Source organism: Megalops cyprinoides, chromosome 14 (assembly GCF_013368585.1).
Source record: "Megalops cyprinoides isolate fMegCyp1 chromosome 14, fMegCyp1.pri, whole genome shotgun sequence".
In the NCBI taxonomy this organism is placed as follows: domain Eukaryota; kingdom Metazoa; phylum Chordata; class Actinopteri; order Elopiformes; family Megalopidae; genus Megalops; species Megalops cyprinoides.
The window spans coordinates 25048691-25057096 of NC_050596.1; the positions used below are offsets into that span (position 1 = coordinate 25048691).

General features: G+C 49.8%; 1 protein-coding gene across 1 annotated transcript in view; it reads right to left on the bottom strand.

Annotated features, from left to right (window-relative positions):
* Positions 1-360: 360 nt before the first annotated feature.
* The window catches only part of kcnh3 (potassium voltage-gated channel, subfamily H (eag-related), member 3), a 91614-nt gene continuing 83568 nt past the window's right edge, over positions 361-8406 (bottom strand). The window contains exons 13-16 of the mRNA XM_036544741.1: positions 7565-7824; positions 4822-4922; positions 3362-3414; positions 361-2875 (exon numbers count right to left, since the gene is read on the bottom strand). Coding sequence (XP_036400634.1) covers positions 1940-2875; positions 3362-3414; positions 4822-4922; positions 7565-7824 — 1350 coding nt within the window. The 3' untranslated portion in view covers positions 361-1939. The remainder of the gene's footprint in view (positions 2876-3361; positions 3415-4821; positions 4923-7564; positions 7825-8406) is intronic.

The window sequence follows — 8406 nt, forward strand, 5'->3', positions numbered from 1 at the left end:
GGTCCGTTTCTGCCTGGGTTGAAAACAATGTGGCACGCTTTTGCCTCATATCTATGCCAACAACACCCTAGCACATTCACATGGACCCCGCGGACAATTTGGTTTGCCCCGTCAAAACAAAAAGTGTTCCCAACAGTCCTATAACAAATAAACGCATGCTTAACGAAATTGCAGTAGTGGCCATAATCACATGATTAAATCGAAAACAAAAAACAAAAATCCCTGAACTTAAAACGAATTATGTGTCAAAGGAGAAGGCACGATGGCTGGATGGCTAAAGCTTGGGTTTAATATCCGATCTGGTTTGACCAGAAAACTGGTCTTTCCCCTCCACCATTCGCAACATAGGGGGGGGGGGGGGGGGGGGGGGGACACTATGTTGCCGGTATTAAGATCACTGTACAGCTGCAGTCACACATTAGAATTCCTCAGTGATTGTCGCGATATAAGTTCCCTACTTGAAGCCCCAGAGGGCAGTTGTGAGGAATGAAGGGTCAGAGGGGTATTTCTGGCAGTGGTTTACTGGTGTAACTGGCTTGCTAACATTCATTACCAGTGTAATCTGTGAGGTGTCACAGCAATTGGTTCTTTATTGTAGCACAATGTGAGCATGTGTGTGAGTGTGTATTTTGTACCACTTCATGTTTCTAAAATGAGAGGTCTCTTCTGTAATAGGAGTAGAAGAAAGCTGCCCCAGTGTCCTTATTTCTTATTCACACAGTCCATCATCAGGCAGCTTCAGTAGCTTCCAAAGGTCTCCCATTATCCATAAATAGAGCCATAGCATATATAACAGATTTGTGATCATGTGACTTGTGCTCATACAGAAATACTACAAATTACAGTATTGTGAGTCACCCAAGATCAAGGTGTTTCCAAAACAATATGGAAATGTAACAAACAATGTGGCCTATGATAGTAGCAATGCTAAACTTCTGAACTCAGCATCTAATTGAGAGTAGGTGGCTGTGGTAGAATGGTTGTGTCAATAATGATCAGTAGTGTTGCTTCCAAATGGCAGTGATATTGGACAGTCCCATGAGTAAGAAGGAGGTGTCTTCGTGTCAAGGGGTAGCTGTTCACTTTCAGCCTACCTATGGGCACCTGTAGCGAATCAAATTAAAGCATTCATTGTACAGTGGAGATGGCCACTACAGCAAGCAAACAAGGGCTACTTCTTTGGGTTAAAAAATGATATGTGAAAAATGGGGGGTGGGGGGTCGCTGCACTGAGTGGCCGAAGTGTTGTTTAACTCTTTAACCGTGTTGCATTTTTATTCAAGTCTCTTCTTCTAAATGGCTGAAAGCTATGTATTAGTCCATACAATCTGTCCCCTTCAAGACCAAACATTTGTACTCCTGTATTTTCCAACTCCTTCTCTTTGAAACATTGCAACTACAATGATGCTTGATATACAGTACGGAAAGAGGTCTTATGAATACATTGTTGAGTACAAGTTTGCCCTCACACACTGAAATATTGTAGGCCAATGTGTAGGTGACTTTGACCACTGTGTTGTAGCTTCCACTGTTCCTGTGTTGTACTTGTATGAGTCACTGAGCCTTGCACAGGGGGACTCCTCTGTGGACACAGTAAGGAAATTGGAGGAGGAGTTACAGAGGCTTGGGCCAGTGTGGAGTCTGCTGAGTGATGTCACAGGGTGAGGGGGAGGGGTCTTGACCAGGGGACAGAGTGACCAGTCACTGTGTTGTAGTAAAGGTAATGGCTAGCACAGGTAGGCGACTGGCCCCCCTTTGATGAGTGATGCCCTCCTTACTCTCAGCTGGTCTGAAGGCCAGGGAGAGGAAACTGTAGCTGGTCAGAGTGTCTGCCTCTCTGTAACGGGTCGTGGTTCCTCTCTTTCCTCCCCCCCCCGCTCTCTCTCTCTCCCCCTCTCCTTTTCCTGACGGTGGTTGCTGTGTTACTCGCTCTCTCCCTCTCACAGAGGCGGCTCCTCCTCGTCGATGAAGCTGATGTGCTCCGTCTGCACCCCCCACTCCTCCATCTCCATCTCCAGCGGAGCGGCGTCGGGGCTGGGGGCCCGCTGGCTCCAGGAGGGCAGGAAGCTGGCCTGTGTCTCCTTCAGAGAGTCCAGAGAGCTGGGGGAGAGCGGGGACGGGTGGGGCCCGGAGGGCGGCGTGGTGGGTGGCGGCGGGGTGCAGGGAGGGGGCCGGATCAGGGGCGTGGACGACGTGGGCGAGGGGCTGATGCCTAGCCTGTGGTCCCCTGGGGAGCTGCTGAGCGAAGGGGGGGCGGAGCAGTGGGAGGTGAGAGGAGGGGGTGTGTCCTGCGAGGGGGGAGGGGGGAGCAGGCCCCTGCTGTGCCTGCCCAGGCGGGAGAGGTGGGGGCCCTGGCAGGGGGAGAGAGAGGCGGACGGGGAGGCGGAGGAGGACAGGGAGAGGGAGAAGGACAGGGAGGGGGAAGGGGTCCGAGACACCAAGGCCCGGCGGTCCTGGGGAGGGTGAGGCAGTCCGTTCTTCCCGGCCGAGGGGGGTGACACCCGCCCTGCAGTGCCCTCCTCGCCCAGGGTTGGAGTGGAGTGAGGTGGGGGGGTCTGTGTATGGAGGGGGGCCCTCTGTGGAGGGGTGGTGGGCACCAGGCAGCTCAGCAGACCCCCTCCCCCTGTGTCTGCACTGTCCAGCAGGGAGCAGGGCACGGGCAGCGGGGAGGAGGGGGGCGCGGGCGGAGGGGGAGGGGGAGGGGCCACCGGGGGGCTGCTGATGGACGGAGCGCTGGCGCTGCTGGGGGGCGGGGTCATGGTGGGCGTCATGGCCGACAGCACTGGCTGGGAGCTGAGCAGGAGAGGACGCAGCAGGCGTGTCATTTCCTGCAGCTCCTGGCTGAGCTGCGACACCTGCTGGGACAGACTGCTCATCTGCAATGGGAGGGAGAGGAGAGGAGAGGGAGATGCAGGAGGTTACGTACTGACCACACCCATACCTTTCTCTTTCTCTGTTTCTCCGGTCTCCTGTAACTCAGCCTGGATCCTTGCTGGCTTTCCTTATCTTGATCACCGAATTTGAGTCTTTGCATTGCTGGAGGAGCCCACTGGTCTTTAATCTCCTTGCTTCTTCCTTTATTCCACTAGCCTTGGAATGACAACCCAGGCCGTGAGCTCCGGCCACTAATCTACATACTCATTAAACACAGAAACCAACTGGGGTGTGATTGTAACTTCATGGTCCGCTTAGCGCCTTCCCTAAAAGCCCTGAGGTACTGGATCCAGGCAGTTCCCTCCTGTCCCTCTGCATAAGATGGCTGGAGTTTCAGAACTATGATTTCATTAGCGGATCCCGGGTCAGTGCTTAGGGCCACAGTGTGCCCACCATGGGTCACTGGGGTCCGTCTGTGGAGCACTCACCTCCTGGCTCAGCTTGGTGATGCTCTGCCTGGTCTCCGCATGCTCCTGGCTTCCTACAGACACACACACAGAAGGGGAGAGAGAGAGGGGGGTTCAGTGCAGCCTTGCAAAGTTTTTTTTTTCATATATGTGCATTTTCTTTCTTGCCACACCAGTGAAACCCAGGATGGCATTTCATTTTAGAGAACGGCAAAGAAATAGAGAGGATTTGAGGTTAAAGAATCTGATGAAGGGAAGGAATAAATGGGGAAGACAGCAGACAGGGAAGCACTGAGTGTAAGGCAGGGAAATTTACATTATATTACTTACTGTAATCACATCATCACTTACTCAATTAGCCATATGGAAAGGCCACATCTCCTGGATGACAGACACATTTATTTAAAGCATCTTGCCAAATGGTCACAAATTAATAATGTTTAATGCTATATTTTCATATATCTGATATGTATTATTTTCCATAAAAAGTGAATGTGTGCATGTGTGTGTGTGTGTGTGTGTGTGATTTTGAGTGATTTGTGTTTGGGTGTGATTGTGAATGTGTGTGTGTGTGTGTGTGTGTGTGTGTGCTAACACACACAACTCGTCACGCATCTCAGCTGTTCCATCTGATGCCTCATTAAGGATGTCTAATCACCACCTGAGGTTCGATTTGGCTAAGACTCAGATGCTCCACATCCCAGCTAAGTGCTCTCCCTTCCATGACCCCACCTTCACCCGAGAAAACATCTTGGCGTCAGCCTCCCAGACCCGGGGTGAAACTCGACAGCGAGCTGACCTTCACAGACTACACAGCAGTGGGCAGTAGGGGCTGCAGACTCTGAAACATTAGAAAAACCTGCCCCATTCTCACCACCCACTCAGCCTTCTCCGACACCCGGCCCTCGTCCTCTCACACACGGACTCCTTCCTGGCCTGCCTGCAATGTGCAATCAGACCCCTGCAGCTCTTCCTGATGTTCCTACCCGGCTGGTCCACGATCTGAGTTTCGAAACCGTGGGTATTAGTCTGCTGGGTTGTGAGGGGAATGGCACCCTCCTAACTTCCATCCATCCATCATCAGACCCAACACATCGCGCAGGTGTCACTGCATTCTGCAGCTTCAGGATGCCTGTCTATCCCTTCCACCATCTTCCACTGAAGATACCTCTACCTAAGCATAAACCTCCTTCCCCTATTTGTGTAGTTGAACTACAGGGTATGGTGCAGTTGTACTGTGCTGTACTGTAGGGCATGTTGTATTGCACCTATGTATTGCAGCATATACACACTAGTTGTAGAAGCACTGTTTAAGGGATGATGCATGCTTGAATACAGTCAGTTGTTTTCCATATGTGCCATCTGTTGTGAAACTCTGTCAGATGAAGTTTGTTCTCTTTCTTTGTAGGTCATCCTGGGTGAGAGCACTTGCAGAATGACACAGTGTGGTACGCGCTGAAGTGATTGTGAAGGTGTGTTACCTGGGCTAGGGGACGGTGGGGTGCTCTGGGTCAGGCTGGTGTTGAACTCAAACTTCTGCACTGAGTTGCTATGGCTCTCCGTCTCGATCCCGTCCACAAACCTGCAGCGCGAGCGGGAGTCGGTGAAAGAGAGGAAGAAGGGAAACGACAGTTAGGGAAAGGAGCGGAGAGATGTAGCGGATGAACGCGTGGAGAGCGAGGACTTATCCTTCCGCTCTTTCGTCTTTCCAGTTCCCCTTTCAGCATCTTTAGGTGTGATGTAATGTGCGCGGCCGTGGAGCTGCCCCCTTTTGCCACACAGCCTCCCCGACACACGCGTGCGGGAGACACCGATGCTGCTGCCGCAGTTTGAACGTTACATGCTGAGCGAGGGACGCATTGCGGAGGGGAGAATGTGCGTTGTATGTGCAGAACTCCAACAGCTTCCCACTGTGGCCAATAGCAGGCCGGGCTTGTTGCCATGGCAGCCGGACACTGGGTAGGGGTGTGAAGCACGTATGCTGCAGTCCCTGTTTACACCACCAGATGGCGGTATATTCTGGGGAAATTAAAATTCAGGTTTTGACTCTGAAAAAGTGGAGCTGCAGCAGAGCTGCAGGGCATGAGGCCATTTACTCACGTTTACCAGAAAAAGAAAAATAAATAGAATAATTTTAAACAGAGAAAATGAGCCAAAGATATTTAGAGATTACTCGAAGATTACTCAGCAGTTGGTAAATGTATGCGACATATTCTTGCAATATTATTCATCACATTTTCTATTAACATAATGACCATGAAAACTTTAATTATAAAATGGCTGTAATAAAGCTATGCAGTAATGCACAATGTGCTTTAGGGCAATATTTGAACAGAAAGATCGCTGACGGCGCTTATAGCGATGCCTTATTTGCCAAGTTTGAATCAAATTGACATTTTCTCAAGTTTGAGTCAGCATATCTATGTTTCACACTAACAGAAGTTATTTCTTTGATTCTATTTAATTTGATTTTATTGGTCATGGTTTGAATAGCCACTTATGAAATTCAAACGTAGGTCATTAGCAATTACATAGGAATTACAAGTGCCAATTTGGTGTGTCCTCTGAATGTCCTTTGAGTGTTTACCTCTGAATACAGTGAAGCCTCTCAGCAGGTTAAATCAGAACACACGCGCATACGCACTTTCAACACAGCAATGACGAGAACCAAGCCGTCCCTTAAAATGTGTAATGTGCCTTTTGCAAAAGAATTAGCATTGCCAGCTCCAGTGAGGACCAAGCTGGGCAGAGGAAAGACAGATTGCGACAGACTGGGTATTGCACCTTGCCCCGGACAGCAGTGACTGCTAATGGAAACCATGTCTGTGACAGAGTGACTCATAAGGTTGGACTTTATCCTGATTCGTCTGGACTGAAGCAGCTTGATGTGCAGGCGTACCCTCAGCCCAGGACGCCAGCCCATCGTGGAGCTGTTACCCCCGACTGCTCCCTTTTACGGCTGATTGCAAAGCAGGGGAAGCATCGGGTACAAGTTCCCGAATCCTGGCTGTGATTTCATCTGGGGAGCGAAACCACAACCTTCTGTGGTCTGGCTGTCAACCGTGGAAGGCCTGCTAACCAGCGTGTCCCGGTGAGAAACTGAGTAACGTGATGTGTGCGGGCGTGCTGAGCTTATTGTTCGGTACTTTATTTGGTGCGCTCCCTCACTCTCAGCACGCTCCACAGTCACTGCGCGGGCAGCTGAGGGTTTAAACGTTGCTGATCCCAGAGAGAGCCATGTGCGTATTGCTCATACTCACAGCAAAATGGGCTTGTGTGAGATGAGTGAGAAACCCATTTCTTCAATTCCAGATAACGAGGTGGGTTCTGGATAACAGGGCGGTAGGAAATCTCTGAGAAAAGCTGAGGGAGTTATGGTAAAAAAAAAAAATCTGCCTCTTCAAACACTCAGAGCAGCTCTCCTCGTTGTTGGCAAGATGTGATATCACAATTCATTAGGATTCATGAATGTATATCCCTGACTATCGTTTGATTTAATTTTAAGTAGGTACTGTTCTACGTTCCTGATATGCCCACCACTTTGAATCTCCTAAATACTCTCCTAAATACTGTTTATCCTCATGAATATTCATTATGAATAGGCAATGGGAGGTGTGGTGTAGCAAACAATATCCAATGAAAACACTTTAGGGCATAAACACAAAGCTAAAGACTCTACTGATGCAAATCATATTCATGAGTACATGTGGGCCGTGAGAAGTGGGAATGCCAGGAGGTGGCAGGGATGGATTTTCAATTATTTTACATTTTTATTTGTCTAGCAGACACCCTCTCCCAGAGCAATTTACATTTAATCCATTTGTACAGCTAGATACTTAAGCAGTCGGACGTAGCTGTCTCCCTCACAGATTCAGCAGCAGTACCTCACCTGTGAATCGAACCTGAAACCTTTAACTCGCTCACACTACCTCACATCAGCTCTGTCTCCTTACTTGCTCTTTCGGGGATACATTACATTACATTACATTATTGGCATTTAGCAGACACTCTTTCAGAGCAACTTACATAGGTTACAATTTTAACATTAACCATGTATACAGGTGGATGTTTGCTGAGGCAATTGTGGTCTAAGTACCTTGTCCATGGATATAGCCGTAGTACCCTAGTGAGGATTCAAACCAACATCTTTTTGGTTACAAGCCTTGCTCCTTACCATTATGCTACATTGCGGCCCCTGTGAGGGGGGGGGGGGGGGTGTCCTACCTGGGGCTGAGCTCCGGTGGGGCGCTGCTGAAGCTGACCAGGGGGATCTGTAGAGTGGCAGGCCGGGTCTGCTCGTTGGGGGGGCGAAAGGGGCGGGGCGGCAGCAGGGGGGAGCGGAGGGGTGAGCTGAGGCCCCGGGTCAGCCTCAGAGGGGAGCGGGGTGCCTTGGAGAGGGACGAATGCTCCTCTTCATCACCCTCCTCATCCTCCCTGATGGAAGGAAGCTTCTTCACCAGACCCCCGTTACTCTCCCAGTCCACCTGATGGAGAGAGAGACAAAGAGAGAGAGTGAGAGGTGTAAAGTATAGGGGATGGAGAGAAAGAGGGGGAAAGAAGGGGGGGGGGGGTAGGAGGGAGGTGCGGAGAGAGAGGGTTAGGAAGAGGGGGGAAAGAGGGGGAAATAATAAAAGAGATGGGGAGGGAGGGCATGGAAGACGAGACGAGAAAGAGAGAGAGAGAAAAAGCAAAAAGGATAACAGACATATGGGGAGGAGGGCAGGGGAGAAGCGAGGGAAGAGTGAAAAATAGTTTGGGAGTGAGCATGACAGTAAGGTAGATCAGGAGGTATAGGAAGAACCTTGTAAATTATTTTGACACTGACATGAGTGCATATTTATCTGCTACTTATAAAACTTCCAGGCTAGTTGAACAAACCCATCGGCACTAAACCCCTTTAGAATCAGTGAAAAATATGCTCACAAAACCTGGTGCTAAGATTGCTAAAGCCTCAATATCATGAACATTCCAAAAACAAAACCACCCTGCAGTTTGCACAAGCGTGCACACAAATCCCTGGTCCCACCTCCACACCACCACTAATCAGATTTGAAAGAATACTGACG